Consider the following 16,023-nt stretch of genomic DNA (forward strand, 5'->3'; position numbering starts at 1 on the left):
CGTGATTCGGAACCTTAGTTGTAAAATTTGAAACTTTGAAAGTTCTTGAGATTTTCTTTGATTTTGATGCTAAATTCATAGTTGTTGATGTTATTTTGGTGATTTGAATTCACGAACAAGTCCGTATGATATTTTTGGGTTAGTGTGCATGTTTAGTTTGGAGCCCCGAGGGCTCGGGTGAGTTTTGGATAGGCCACGGAGTGAAATTTGGACTTAGGAATTTCTGGTGTGTTACAGGCCTTCAGGCTTCACAATTGCGAGCAATGTGTCGCAAATGCAAATAGTGGCCTGGGCTACCTTGGTCGCAAATGCGATGTAATTGTCGCAAATGCGAAGGCAGTATCGCAAATGCGAAGGGGACTGGATTCCTCAAGGTTCGCAAATGCGAACCCCCGTTCGCAAATGAAGTTAGCAGTCTGAGGGGTTTGCAGTTCGCAATTGCGACATCTGCGACCTGCAAATTCATGACTTACCGAAAATCTTTCATTTTTCAAACTCTTTCAAAACATAAACTCTCTTGGGCGATTTTCCAAAGAAAGGTTCTTCTCCAAATCGATCGTAAGTCGTTTCTAACTCGTTTTCTTCATATTTTAACATCTTTTCACATGATTTCAACTCAAAATCAAAGGTTTTCATAGGGAAATTGGGTGTTTTGGGTAGAACTTAGGTTTTTCAAAATTTTGGGGATTTGGACCTCGATTTGAGGTCCGATTTTAAAACAAATTATATATTTGGGTGAATGGGTGAATGGGCAATCGGTTTTTGGTTCGAACCTCGGGTTTTAACCATGTGGGCCCGGGGTCGATTTTTGACTTTTTGGGGAAAACTCTAGAAAATCTATTTTCATGCATTAGAATTGATTCATTTAGCATTTATTGATATGGTTAAGTAACCTGTGGCTAGATACGAGCGAATTGGTGGTGGAATCAAGAGGTAAAGCGATAGTTGAGGCTTGAATTGTGTTCGTGGCATCGAGGTAAGTGTTTGGTCTAACCTTAGCTTGAGGTGTCCTATTTGCTATGTGTTAATTGTTGAGTACGACGTATAGGCATGGTGACGAGTATCTATACGTTGGTGTCAAGCATGCCCGTGAGTCTTATACTATGACTTATGTGACTCCGTTTTGTATTGTTCATGCCTTATGTGATATTCCTATTGTTGAACAAGGTTGTGAAAGTATCATTGGTATTTGAACATTTAAGAGCGTTGGCTCAAGTTGTGAATTGATTTGTGAAAGTATCATTGGTATTTGAACATTGTAGAGCGTTGGCTCAAGTCGTGAATCGAATTGTGAAAGTATCATTGGTAATTGAGCATGGTAGAGCGTTGGCTCAAATTGTAAATTGAGTTGTGAAGTAAATGTGGAAAAAAAAGAGAGAAGAGGATTATGATATTGTTCCCTTGCCGGGATGTTGTTGCTTTTCATATTGTTCCCTTGCCGGGATGTTGTTACTTTTGATATTGTTCCCTTGCCGGGATTTTCATTGTGAGTTTATTGTGATTTCATTTATTTTCCTTGCCCTTATTGTTTGTGATTGTTGTTTGAGTGAGGAAGAGTGTTAAAGCACGAAGGGTGATGACGTGCATTGTTTTGGTGAGAGAGTGTTAAAGCACGAAGGGTGATGCCGTGTATGATTTTTTGTGAGGAAGATTGTAAAGCACGAAGGGTGATGCCGTGCCGCACGATGTACAATTCCGTGCCGATTATATTGATTTTTATGGTGAGGACGAGAGTAAAAGCACGAAGGGTGATGCCGTAGAGATTATGTTCATTCTTATGGTGATGACGAGAGTAAAAGCACGAAGGGTGATGCCGTGCACTTGTTGATTTCTGATTCTTGTTGATAATTGAATTATGGTGCTCCTTATGTTTACCTGTTGTTCTTCTGTTATCATTTGATGTTTCCCCGCAGCATGTTTCCCCCTCCCCTCCTTAACTGTACATTCCTTCTTTTATTTTTCGCTGTATATGATTTAACTACACAGGTTTATTTGGTAGTCTGGTCCTAGCCTCGTCACTACTTCGCCGAGGTTAGGCTAGGCACTTACCAGCACATGGGGTCGGTTGTGTTGATACTACACTCTGCACTCTTTTGTGCAGATCCCGATGCTATAGCTTTCGGACCGCAGTGAGATTGCTGCTTCTTGTTCATCGGGTGACCCGAGGTAGTCCTGCAGGCGTCCGCAGGCCTTGGCGTCTCCTTCTATCTTTTTATCCTGTTTCTTTCATGTATTCCCAGAGACAGTGTTGTATTACTTTTTCAAACCTTTATTTGTAGTACTCCTAGACAGTCTGTGAAATTGTGACACCAGTTTTGGGTAGTTTTGTTACGGATTGGTATTGGTAGTATTATTAAAACATTTCATTTCAGTCTTCCGCTTATTAAATTCTGTTGTTTATTAAATGCTAGTTCTTAATTGTTAACGGTTTAAAATGGAAACAAGGTAAATAATTCGATTGGTTGGCTTGCCTAGCTTTCACTAGTAGGCGTCATCACGACCCCCGAGGGTGGGAAATCCGGATCGTGACAAAAGTTAAAGACCACCCTAAAAAGTATTATATTCTGCAATTTTTTGTTTACAATTTAGCCTGAAATTGACTATATTTCAATTTCTTCCTTATATGAGGTCTCATCTTATAATAAGAGGGTATTTGGATTGGCTTATTCTAAGTGTTTATTGGTTTTAAGCACGTGTTTGACAATGATAAAAAAGTGCTTAAAAGCACTTACTTTTAGTCATGAAAAATAAAAAAATAAGCCGAAAGCCAAAAGTTGGGTATTACCAACTTATGACTTTTGGCTTTAGCTAATAAGCTACTTTATAAAAGTCAATCCAAGCACCCTCTAAATAGAAGAATTAATTCAAATAGCCACCCACCCAGCCGTTCAAATTAAAAATAGCTAGCATATACCTAATATATGTACAATCTATGTATTATATAGGTAAAATTGTGTATAATCTATGTATACCATTTAGAAAAAGAAAACAGTGGATTGGCTATTTGGGTAAAGGTCCCTACTAAATACCGGGTTCTCTTGACCAGTTTAATGGGCTTAACGAGCTGTAACTAATGCTTCCACCGGATAAGGCCCAATATTTATATAGAGTTTTAAAATCGAAAATTAGTGGCATTGGTTCTCCTAAGAGTGTGTGGATGACAAAGCAGCTTGTTTTGGCTGCCTCTCTGACATTTTCACTGCTTCACTAGGAAGTAGTACATCCTCTCTTCTACCTCATATGATAACCAACAACTGCTGAAAAGAGAAAAATATAGTACAATATGCTTGATCGTTCTGAAAGCATATAGACAAATTAATAGACTTGGCTGGCTGCGAAACATGGCAACAACAGGAGGTTCTATTTCACTTTCCAGCTTCCCATCACCATCTTCTTCATTTAGCCGTAGAGCTAAACCCAATTCCACACTACTGCATGCTGATTCTCTTGAACTAAGACACATCAAAATGTGCAAATGCGCCAACCTGTTAGTCCCTTCTCCTAGAAACATTGCCTGCTTTGCAGCGCAAGAATCATCATCTTTAACTGGTAATTTTCTAAGTTATTCCTCATTTATTTTTGAAATTGGTCATTTCCCTGGTACTGTTATATCCATTTGATAATTGCCAATACAACTAGTTGCTGCTGAAACCAAGGAGAAGAAAGAGTTAGCAGAGACTGCTGAAGAAACAGCTCCAGCAAAACCAAAGCCAAAGCCTGCAGCAAAAGCTCCAGCCAAGTCTCTACCTCAGATGATGGAGGAGGATGTTATCCCGTCCCTGAAAACAATTATTGAAGCACAAGACGATATCTCTGAGCTCGAGTTATCGTTTAATGACGACAAGGTCAGTCTCTTATTATCATCTTACTTATGCTAATCCAAGTTTATCTGACTACGATTCTTTCATTCTGATTGTAATTTTCATAAATGCTGTTGTTGCAGTTGGAGGGTTCATTTTCAAAGAAGGGCAATCCATATTCATTTTGGGCGTTCTTTCCTGATGGACTCACAGGTATGTCTTCTGTCTTTTGACTTGATTTTAAGTTTGTTATGCGAGTTCAGATTGCTTATATGATCGGTATGGCAGGTGCTAAAGGTTTCTCTTTGTCTTCCTATGGTTCCGGCCCGAGCACTGTGGAACCTTTTCTCGTTGATGAGAAAAAGATAACAGCAAAGCACGTTGTATTCTGGGTTGAGAAGCGCTTGGCTGCTCAAGGCATTATTCCTGTCTGGAATGAATAATGTCTTGGCAATGTATATTGCCTCTTACTTTTCTCCCTTCTCTTCTTTCTTTAAGGGTCCATAACAGCATGCTGTGTATTCCATTTATATGTTGTCAACCCTTGCTCTTCCTCTTCCAATGTGTATTAATATAACAAATGTACACTTGCCACGAGAACATTTCCTCTACCAAAAGATCTTTAAGCCTGAAGTTTATAAATTGTAGCATCTCATCATACATACACCATTAAGGTAACACTGACAGTGCCACACTAAAAAGTAATAATGCCCGGGTGGGGGGGGGGGGGGGGTGGCACTCACACGCACAAATAAAAGGAAGAGTGCAAAATTGCCAATGTTTTCAGGGTGCAATCAGAGGCTGTCTTCTTAAACAAGTAGCTTATCAGGGGTGATAACAACTTACAACATGCATCTAATATTACATTGCAAACAGTCCCAAACTGCCTGATTTTAAAACGGCTTTGGGCACTTAAAGGTAACAATTAGGAATTAGAACTGACACTTGTACCATGCATTGCAAGTTGAAGCTCACTTAAGAAGTCCTTCTGCAACCCAGAAGAAGATGCACCTCCACCTTGTGACATTAACTGAAGGCAAAATATGAATATTCAGTGGTCATGGAGAGAGAAAAGAAGGTTGGATAGGAATTGGGGGACACAGCAAAATTGCTTCTTACCTGATGGGGAACCATTGCATGCCCCCAATGTGACTTTTTTGTGTACATAACTGGCCTTTCTGCGAAAGAAAAAAAAAAGAACAGATGAATGAGTTCTGATTGCTAGTGTAGGTGGACAAATCATCAAATCACGTAACAATACAAGTGAGTGATTCATTCATGCTCTCGGAAGGTCTCCGGAGACCTTTCAGGTCTACACTTCAGGTCCTCCATAAGTAAAGCGTAGGCAACGATATAAAATTAAGCCATATCAACCACAAGAAATTAAAATAAATTCAACACTTTCTGCATGTTTCAACTCTGAGAGCTACTGTATAACGGAAGTACTAATATCAGATGAAAAACTGTCCATTCTCTCCTTCCTCCTCTTATTTCGTGGTTTAGAAAAGTTAAATAAAAAACATTACCACCTCACTCCACCCCAACCCCGACACAAAAGAAAGAAGGAAAGAAAGAGCGGCAATTCTTAATTCTTTCTTCATTGTCTTTAACTTGTCACATTCTCCCCGGTACAGATTCCTTTTAAATTTCTAAGCAATATTGTCATCAAAATATGCTTACCTCAGGGTTAACTCAAATCTTGCTCAAGAAAAACGTATTTCAAACAACACATTACATCCAGCTCCTATATCATGAACCTCTACCATGTGCAAAACTATATAGGTGGTAAAACATGTAGGTGCTGATGTCCTACTTTTGCCACCAGTATCCAATCATTAGAGTAAATGCGAGTTTAAAGCTTTTATAATGTATATCTCAAGGGAAAGCAAGTAAAGGCATAAGCTTATGGGACTACGGCATTTCACCTTAACTATCAGTAGAGTCTATCTCTCTATACAGTATACACCACATTACCTTTTCTAGTTAAGCTTGCTTGCACTCTCGAAATTATAAGTAGATTTATGTCTCCAGCTATTAGTAGAGTTAATTCCCTTTATGTGTCAACAAGTATCCCATCAAGCAGAAGCTTTTTCAGTACACAAAATAGCACGGCCATAGCCCAATTTTCCAGAGTGGAACCCTTGTGCACCACCGCTAGATTTCACACAATATGCAATCTTAAGATAAGTTGTTGCTAAGAGATGACTCAGAACATAACCCTGACTAAATTATCTGGTCACAGAATACCAAGACAGAGTTGATATGGTCATCTAGGAAGACATAAACAATAACAAAAAATACAAATCAATTCCAGACTAGCTGGGGATAGCTATCTGAGTCCTGTATATCCACTCTGCTCCATCTAGGAAGAAAGTAGACCAATTGAAATAGTAAAGAGCAGCAGGCTGCCCTTTTACTCACCAGGAGAATCATATGGTAAATTGTTGTAAGCATTCAGAGCAGCCATCCAACCTACAAAAACATAAAACACTTTATTAACATTCTCGCCAGTAACTGCTACCATCACCATTCACGAAAGAGTAGAAACTGGCTGATAAGGAACCACAACATCCAAAAGAGATGGCATGTGAGACTTGCTCGCTCATCTTAATTGAGACCTATACTGATAATGGCTAACTGAATTTGACAGGGGTCAATTTCTTCTTCCCAATTAGGTCAACAAGGACTGGTATGGGATAGTTGCTCATGAATGATTGGAAATTATGCTGTCAAGAGCCATATCACCATTCATCTCTTTTGCATCATGGGCATGATTTGAAGAATTCAACATTAACACAGAACTGAGTGCCCACATAGATAATAAAGAAAATGAAGGAAAATGCATGGCCAAATATTCCACACACCAAATGAAACTAAAGAGAAGAAAGACTGAAATCGAATGATCATAACATAATACAGCACAGAAAATGGTTAACAGAAAGAATATGCAAGAAACAACGTAATTGATAAATGAGATATGCAAGAAACAACGTAATTGTCAAATGAGATATTAAATCGTTAGTGGAAGTAAAAAATTCAGGAGTTCAGAATTGATTCTAAGAAAGATACGGTTATTCAGAAGCTGAAAAGCATCACTGCCAGAACATCCTTGTAGCGGTATTAACCCTGTCCGATGACTATCATTCGCTTGATATCTGCCACCAGCATCATCTAAAGTAGATGTAGACCTAGAGGCACTAATTTGATTCTTCTCGCCATCATTACTATTGCCGTTAGCTCGTTCGAGGTGATCTGCAAAAATAGACTATCAGAGAAAATGTCGACCAAGAACTGCAGTTTGAAAAACTTTAATCAGCTATTTATCCAAAATATGCTAGGCAGCTGAAGAAAATAAAAGTACCAAATGACAAACACATTTGTTTTAGATTAACATTCATGCGGGTGGTTCAGCTAAGACTTTTAGGGCATCATCTACCCATCCCGAAACAAGGCTCTTTCGTATCTGACATCTTAACGATTACAGCCTGAAGAAGAAAGTCTAATTTTACTGGTTGCGATACTAAGTTACTAACTAGGTTGATAACATCTCGTGTGATCTTCAACCCCGGCACATTACAACCTAGTGTTCTCCCTAGTAAAACCTAATATATGCTATGTCAAAGAAACCACTCGCTGGATTTGCATTAAGAAAAGAAAAATGAAAAACCACTATCTCTTCGCACAATGATCTAGATACAGTGAGAAAGAACATTGAGTTAAAGCTGCATCCCATGGTGAATCTACAATAATGCCAAAAAACAACATTATAGAGTTGAATATGCTGAAGCCAACTAAGTCACCAGCTCAAAAGATCAATAGAAGTGTTTGCAGTTATACCACCCTACGCAAAAGTAATTTACAAGTGTCCTCAAGTCATTGCAATAGTTGGATCATTTCATCAGCAGAACAGAGTCATGTTAAAAGGGTCCTGTAACCCTCCAGAGTAAATTCAAATGGCAATAATGTGCCCAAACTTTCGACAATAACAACAATAACATACTCAGTGTAATCCCACATAGTGGGGTCTAGGGAGGGCAGTGTGTACGCAGACCCTACCCCTACCTTGTGGTTGTGGAGGTAGACAGGTTTCCAATAGACCCTCAGCTCAAGAAAAGCATAAGCACAACAGTAACGGGAAAAAAAACTATAAGTGTAGAAGCCATAAAAATGAAGCAGCAACAACAACAAGATAATAAGATGATTGAAACGAGAAACACAACAGGTTGTAATAGGAATCTAAGAATAAGAAAATACGAGAATGCATACTAATACTATTGGTATGGAAAAGAAGAACGCTCGACTAGCTTCTAACCTCCTACCCTAAATTTCAACCTCAACACCTTCCTATCAAGGGTCATGTTCTATATAAGCTAAAGACGTGTCATGTTTTGCCTAATCACCTCTCCCCAATACTTCTTCGGCCTACCTCTACCTCTCCTAAAATCCACAATAGCTAACCTCTCACATCTCGTCACCGGTGCATCTGGGTCTCTCTTCTTCACATGCCCGAACCATCTCAGTTCACTTCCCGCATTTTGTCCACCACGGAGGCCACTCCCACCTTGTCCCGAATATCTTCATTCCTGAACTTATCCCTAAGAGTATGCCCGTACATCCATCTCAGCATCCTCATTTCCGTCGCTCTCATTTTTTCGGATATGAGAGTTTTTGACTAGCCAACCCTCCGCCCCATACAACATAGTCGCGTCTCACAACCACCCTTAGAACTTGCCTTAAGTCTTGACGGCACATTCTTATCACATAGCAATTTTGTGACGCTACTCAGGAGGCTGACATGGAAGTGAGGCTTGATACACAAGTCATCCACATGCGAAATAGTTTCAAGTATCTTGAGTCGATAATCCAAGGCAATGGGGAGATTTAGCATTACCTAGTCCAAACTTTCCAACTTCCATTGTTGTCAGAATTGACACAAAGACAGATTTAGATGCATGATCAGTGCTGGATTCACACCAACTGTTTGTGAAGTAAGATAGGAAAACGAGCGCAAACTTTAGTCTCCCAGAATCTCTGACAGGAGCAGAAAGCATTACTTCATTGAACATTGTGTGATAGTTACTGGAAAATATAGAAAATGAATAAACTTTTATTATGAGAGCTACAATTAGCTTATTTATGCATATCCTTCACATGATATCAGTCTTAATGGCAATAATTGATACTGCTGAGCACTGCTCGAAATAAAATTAAATTGCGGTCAATGTAATAATCACTTTATTAAACTAGTCTTCGAAGATTAAATTTGACTTCTAATTCTACTGGAAGACAGATTGAGACTAAAAGTTCGAGCTTTTGAACAAAATAAAATAAAAATATAATTTGACTTGTAGCTGCATCAAAATAACTACTAGTTAGTTACCTCCTCCGGATTTTCGCCTACCAAGTGAGCGATTCCTGCAACAAAAAAGGAAATCACAAAAAAACAAAAAACAATTCAATAAAACATGTCCAAATTTAGAAATACAAATTTATGGAAACAGGGCCATAAATACCGCTGATTGGGAGGTGCATAGCGTTTAACGGTTGCAATTCTGGCTGTGATTGATGAATCTATGGCAGGACTTTCCAGCATATTTACTTTTGGTCTTTAAAAGATGTTCACCGACGCTTCTGCCGCCGTGTCGCCCGCCGCCCCCGGTGCTTCAGTGGAAAATAAGCTACTTGTTTCTTGAGAACGAATTTCCGGTGATAATATCAGCCGAACATCACAGAATGGTAATGAGGTATTCCCGTCGACGAATTCCGAGAGATTAACGCGAGGGTTTCGATTGATGAATTTGGTGATATTTTTTATTTGCTTCCGAGTAAAGGATAGATAGAGCACGCGCTCCCCGGAAGGTGAATCCAATTCTTTATTTCTCAAACAGAATATTTTAGTGGGCGTTTGGACGTAAGAATTGTAAAACTCTGAAAGAAAATGAATTTTTTTCAAGCGAAAATGATATTTTGAAAATTAGAGTAGTGATTGTATATGAATAGAATTTTGTGTTGTTTTTCAAATTTTTATTTTTTATGAGTGACCTAATTGAAAATTTGAAAAATAGCTTTTTGTAATTTTTCAAATTTTTGAAAATTTCAAAATTTATTTTCAAGTAAAAATTGGAAATTTTATGGCCACAAACACTGATTTCGAAAAAAGTAAAAAAAGAAGTTTAAAAAAAGTAAAAAAAAAATTCATGGCCAAACGGCCTCTTAGTTCTTATCATAAATATTTTTCTTAACTATCATCAGTATTTTTATTTTATATTTTATCTCAAATAAAATAATAATTAAAGTCTCGTGCAAGTTATATAATATGCAATGCTTGTTTTAATAATACAACAAATCAAATATTGTTATAAAATAAAGACCGTAAAGTAAAGACAAGTATAGAGAGAAACTGATATATTATTCGAATTCAAACTAATGAACTGAAATCTCTTCTATTTATGGGTAATCTTCTACTGAGAGTAATGTTTATCCATAATGGAGTACTGAAAGAATAAGCTCATTGTACTAGGTATAGATAATCTTCTACTGAGAGTAATGTTTATCCATAATGGAGTACTGAAAGGATAAGCTCATTGTACCAGGTATAGATAATCTTCTATAGGGGTAATATTTATCCATAACGGAGTACTGAAAGGATAAGCTCATTGTAGCAGGTATAGATAATCTTCTACTAGGGGTAATGTTTATCCATAACGGAGTATTGAAAGGATAAGCTCATTGTACCCGGTATGAATAATCTTCTACTGGGGGTAATGTTTATCCATAACGGAGTACTGAAAGGATAAGCTCATTCTACCCGGTATGGATAATCTTCTACCGAGGGTAATGTTTATCCATAACGGAGTATCAAAAGGATAAGCTTATTATACCCGTTTTGGATAATCTTTTACCGGGGGTAATATTTATCCATAACCGGGTACCGAAGTGATAAGCTTCTTCAGGAGGCTTATTTCCAATAGAGTACTAAATAGATAAACATATTTACGATGGAGTCACATATGGATAAGCTTCTTTAGGAAGCTTATTTACAACGGAGTACTAAATGAACATCCATAATATAATATATTTATAACACTCCCCCTTGAATGTTCATTAAAAGATAGTGTGCCTTATTAAAACCTTACTAGGAAAAACCCCGTGGGAAAAAATTCTAGTGAAGGAAAAAGAGTACACATATTTAGTAATACTCATTGCTAGGTGCCTCATTAAAAATCTTATAAGGAAAACCCTGTGGGAAAAAACCTTTATAAGGAAAAAAGACTGCATCGCGTATTTTACTCCCCCTGATGAAAACCTTGTTTCAAATATTTAAGTCTCTGCATTCTAATCTTGTATCTGCATAACCAATACGATCTGCACCACCTTTGTTAGTATTAGCAAGATACATAAGTGCATAGCAATTGCACTGAGATAGAGTATTTCAGGACCAAGGAGTTCCTCATCCTCTTATGGAGGTCGGTACGGATCCTTATTCACTTCAAGTGATCGAACACCCATTGGTGTACTCAATGGGTGCGCTTTGTCCATGTAAAAGCGTTTAAAGACCCTTTTTGTATAGGAAAATTGATGGATAAAGATCTCGTCTGCTAAATATTCAATTTGCAGACCAAGATAAATTTTTATTTTTCCATGATCTTTCATCTCAAATTCTTTCTTAAGATATTCAATTGCCTTTGGAGCTCTTCTAGAGTTCCAACAAGATTTATGTCATCAACGTAAACAGCAAGTGTAACAAATTTTGATGACATTTTCTTTATAAAAATACATGGACAAATAACATCATTTATGTAACTTTCTTTCAGCAAATATTCACTAAGGCGATTATATCACATGCGCCCAGATTGATTTAAACCGTACAAAGATCTTTATAATCTGATCGAGTACATTTCTCGAGACTTTGAACTATATGCTTCAGGCATTTTAAATCCTTTAGGGATCTTTATAGAGATTTAATCAAATGAGTCATATAGGTTATGACTCGCATTTAAATGGCATGACATCTTCAGATGTCTGGACTACTGGTTCGATCCTCACAATATTTCACAGTATTGTGCACTATATTGGATCAAATATATCGTCGACGATCATTTTGTATCGGTTCCTAAGCGACATAACTTGTTGAGATCTTATCACTTTCTTTATTTTCAGGTACCTCAACTTCTTCTGGAGTTTCGTGAAATGTTATGTCGTGGGCTCTTCTAGAGCTCATTTCCTACTCATTATGATCATTTTGATCATTAGCTCCTTATCAATTTTCAAGGATTGTTACCTTTGGAACCAATTGGTCTACCACGCTTCATGCGTACAGTAAACTCTATCCTTCAAGGACTTTAAATTTTAATAGGAGCATTTGCAGCTGAAATATGATATTTGATTTTGGATCAGCAAATGCTTCTGGTATTTGACTTGAATTATCTTCTAAGTGAGGATCATATTAATAATAGTTCGATTCATATAGCATATTTTTCAGTTGTTTATTCCATCCCCTAAATGTTAGAAAAACTAACATATATCCACAATCTTCTTTGGAAAACATATCTTTGTGCATTGTGGAAGAGAGATTAATCATATACCACACATCAAAAGATAGTAAAATATTTGGTTTCTGATCCTAAACAAATTGTGAGGGGATGACTTATCATATATTGTTGGTCTGATACATACAAGTGCTGTTATATGCAATTTAGAAAATCTTAGACCAACACATGAATCTTTGTTCTCATAAACAATAGTTTAGCCATTAATAGGAGGTATTCACTGCTAAACTAGCTTGTATATAAACCAACATTATCAAGATGAACTGTCTTAATTTCATAATCTGAAAATTATGCTCTTAAGTGAGAAAAGCAATTTCAAATGCCAAACTGCAGGTTGACAATAAACATACATGTAACCATCTTATATATGCATCTATAAGTGGTTCACATGATAGGTGAATGTGCCCGTATTCATCTTTTATATATTTCAGAATCAGGGGTCTTAGTCCCAACTTTAGCTGGTATAATCAATTTATCATGAGAACAAACAACATAGGAGAATTCTTGAAGAATCTTCTAGTTCTCCAGTATATGCTTATCTGAATTCTCAAATAGCTCATTTAAAAATGGCAAATGAAAACTTCAAGTTTATCATGGCATGTGCTATCTCTTAGTAAACTTCTCGTTTACTATGACATAAACTTTTGCATTAGTAAACTTCTGATTTAATGTGACTACTTTTGTATTAGTAAACTTCTGATTTACCGTGATACATGATGTAGTACAAATCAAAGAATAAGGCGGGTAACTTCTCATATACATATTATTTTACACCCTATGATTGTGGAAACATGAAGATTTTCAATCATTTATAGTCTCAATATGATAGCCATTTATTTTAGTAAACATCGGGTTTACTACAACATATATTTTGATCATAATCATATAATATGAATGACATATTTGTATATAAGCTCTTCGAGAGCCTTCATTTATTATCCACAATCTAATATTTACCGGACATTACTGGTGTCATGTGTCTTCTAGGCAAGCAGTTAGCTCTTCAGGAGTTGTTGATACATTTTGTACTATCAAATATTGCTCAGACACTTCTGGTATCATAAGAGAAAATCGCAATCAAATAAATAATATAAAACAATTGCTTAAGCACAAGAAAACTCCTCTTCATAATATTTTCCTACTTCAGGAGGCGATTTCAATTGTGTTACTTCTTCAGGAGCAAATTTAAAATACGAAATATTGAGTATATATTATCTCAATTATACTACCTCTTCTAGAGATGAATTGTAATATATTTACATCAAGAGCGCGTTCATATTTACGAGATTTATTAATATTGTCACATTCACTTCAGGGAATGGATTGATATTATCAAAAGTTCTCATCCTTCAGGAAATCGAACATAATTATCTAAACGCGCATTAATCGCATCAAGTTGTGATGATTCAACCTCTTTTAAAATATTTACTACTTCAGGAGCAAATCGAGGCGTGCATTTAATATAGAGAATATTTATGTAGCTTATCTTCAATTGTAACCATCAAAAACCTAAATTATCACTTCTGGTGATCATAGTCATATACCACTTCTGGTGGTTAACAAAATTTAGTTACAATGAGATATACGAAATATAACCACTTCTGGTGGTCATAGTCATATACCACTTCTGGTGGTTAACAAAATTTAGTTACAATGAGATATACGAAATATAATCACTTCTGGTGGTTGTATATTTCTTGCAAACTCTGCTGGAGTTTAAGTTGATCTAATAATGTTATCCATATTTTTCAAAATGACATAAATAAAATATATATAGTAAATATCATTATCAAAGCATAACTTTTATTTATGTACAAAAATTAAAATATTTATATTTTTACAGATTCACCACCGATCACATGACTTGCTTCTCCTTCTGGGAGTGCAAAGTAATCAGCCACATCCAAATGCATGAAGTCTAAATTATCTTCAGAAATATAATTGCTTCAGCATTTTTCTCTGTCTTCTTTACGGAGGCTTGATAAAGCTCAACCAGGTGCTTTGGCGTATGACAAGTATGTGACCAGTGCCCTTTTCCTCCACATCTATAGCATACATTTTCTGCGTTTGGTGTTTGCAACGCTTCATGCTTTTGTTCCTTCCTTTTCCACTGCTGGTGGTGAGGAGGTTTCTTTGGTGCATTATTATTACCATGATTAAAGTTTCTTCCACGATCACAGCCATGACCACGACTGGGGCCACGACCTCTTCCACGCTTAGCTTGGTGGAAGTTCGTCTCATTTATTTCAGGGAATGGACAAGAACCAGTAGGTCGGCTTTCATGATTTTTCATTAATAGCCCATTATGTTGCTCGGCTACAAGAAGATGTGAGATAAGTTCAGAATACTTTTTGAATCCCATATCTCGATATTGCTACTGCAAGAGCATATTCGAGGCATGAATAGCGGTGAAAGTTTTCTCCAACATATCATGATAAGTAATATTATCACCACATAATTTTAATTGGGAAATAATTCTGAACATAGCAGAATTATACTCACTGATAGATTTAAAATCTTGTAGCCTCATATGAGTCCAATCATAACGTGCATGTGGAAGAACGACCATCTTCAGGTGGTCATATCTAGCTTTCAAATTATTCCACAGTATGACTAGATCTTTAACAGTAATATATTCCATTTTCAGGCCCTCATCAAGGTGATGGCGTATGAATATCATTGCTTTGGCACGGTCTTAGTTTGATGCTTATTTTTGTCCTTGATGGTGTATGCCAGACCCATCGCATCAAGATAATTTTCAGTATCAAGCACCCAAGACATGTAGCTTTTGCCCGATATATCTAGGGCTACAAATTCAAGTTTGGAGAGATTTGACATTATTTAGAAATAGAAAGTCCGTACCTCTGATACTTTCAAAGTATTTGCTCGAGATGGCATGGTCTCGTGCTGATAACGTGTTATAAAATAAAGACTGTAAAGTAAAGACAAGTATAGAGAGAAACTGATATATTATTCGAATTCAAACTAATGTACACAATGAACTTAAATCTCTTCGATTTATAGAAGAAAGGAAGTTGTTGTGTAAGCTGCTACTATACCAGATATGGATAATCTTCTACTGAGAGTACTGTTTATCCATAATGGAGTACTGAAAGGATAAGCTCATTGTACCAGGTATGGATAATCTTCTACTGGGGGTAATGTTTATCCATAACGAAGTACTGAAAGGATAAGCTCATTGTACCCGGTATGGATAATCTTCTACCGGGGATAATGTTTATCCATAATGGAGTATCGAAAGCATAAGCTTATTATACCCGGCATGGATAATCTTCTACCGGGGGTAATATTTATCCATAACTAGGTACCGAAGTGCTAAGCTTCTTCAGGAGGCTTATTTCCAATAGAGTACTAAATAGATAAACATATTTACGGCGGAGTCCCATATGGATAAGCTTCTTCAGGAAGCTTATTTACAACGGAGTACTAAATGAACATCCATAGTATAATATATTTATAACAAACATCACATTATTTATCTTGTATTAGCTATGTTGCCTAAATACCTGATAAAATTGATGATCTAAAATGAAACCTTAATAAGAAGCATTAAATTTATTTAGTAAAACTTGTATATGTTTCTATTTGAATGCATGCATCAACAAGTAGAATTATACCAAAACTTAATTTGAAGAACACTCAAGATTAATGTA

The 16,023-nt window shown here is 36.6% G+C and overlaps 3 protein-coding genes across 4 annotated transcripts; 1 reads left to right on the forward strand and 2 right to left on the reverse strand.

The window, feature by feature from the left end:
- The first annotated feature begins 3,150 nt into the window (after positions 1–3,150).
- LOC109215823 lies at positions 3,151–4,400 on the forward strand. Its single transcript, XM_019379937.1, has 4 exons — positions 3,151–3,549; positions 3,640–3,845; positions 3,944–4,013; positions 4,089–4,400. Exons 1-4 carry the CDS (start codon positions 3,342–3,344, stop codon positions 4,241–4,243), a joined length of 639 nt encoding a protein of 212 aa, XP_019235482.1. The 5' UTR covers positions 3,151–3,341; the 3' UTR covers positions 4,244–4,400.
- A 152-nt stretch (positions 4,401–4,552) lies between these two features.
- Positions 4,553–9,674, reverse strand: LOC109215824. Of its 2 annotated transcripts, none has more exons than XM_019379939.1 (6): positions 9,314–9,674; positions 9,181–9,215; positions 6,870–7,052; positions 6,222–6,272; positions 4,920–4,978; positions 4,553–4,830 (listed from the first exon to the last, which is right to left on the reverse strand). In XM_019379939.1, exons 1-6 carry the CDS (start codon positions 9,391–9,393, stop codon positions 4,726–4,728), a joined length of 513 nt encoding a protein of 170 aa, XP_019235484.1. In that variant the 5' UTR covers positions 9,394–9,674; the 3' UTR covers positions 4,553–4,725. The 2 variants fall into 2 exon arrangements, with proteins under 2 accessions (XP_019235484.1, XP_019235483.1); XM_019379938.1 differs by lacking the exon at positions 9,314–9,674 and adding an exon at positions 8,692–8,879.
- Positions 9,675–14,267: 4,593 nt separating this feature from the next.
- On the reverse strand, positions 14,268–14,711 carry LOC109215822. The gene has a single exon (XM_019379936.1). The coding sequence runs from the start codon at positions 14,709–14,711 to the stop codon at positions 14,268–14,270; it is 444 nt and encodes a 147-aa protein (XP_019235481.1).
- Positions 14,712–16,023: the final 1,312 nt, after the last annotated feature.

Source organism: Nicotiana attenuata, unplaced genomic scaffold, assembly GCF_001879085.1.
Source record: "Nicotiana attenuata strain UT unplaced genomic scaffold, NIATTr2, whole genome shotgun sequence".
Taxonomy (NCBI): Eukaryota; Viridiplantae; Streptophyta; class Magnoliopsida; order Solanales; family Solanaceae; genus Nicotiana; species Nicotiana attenuata.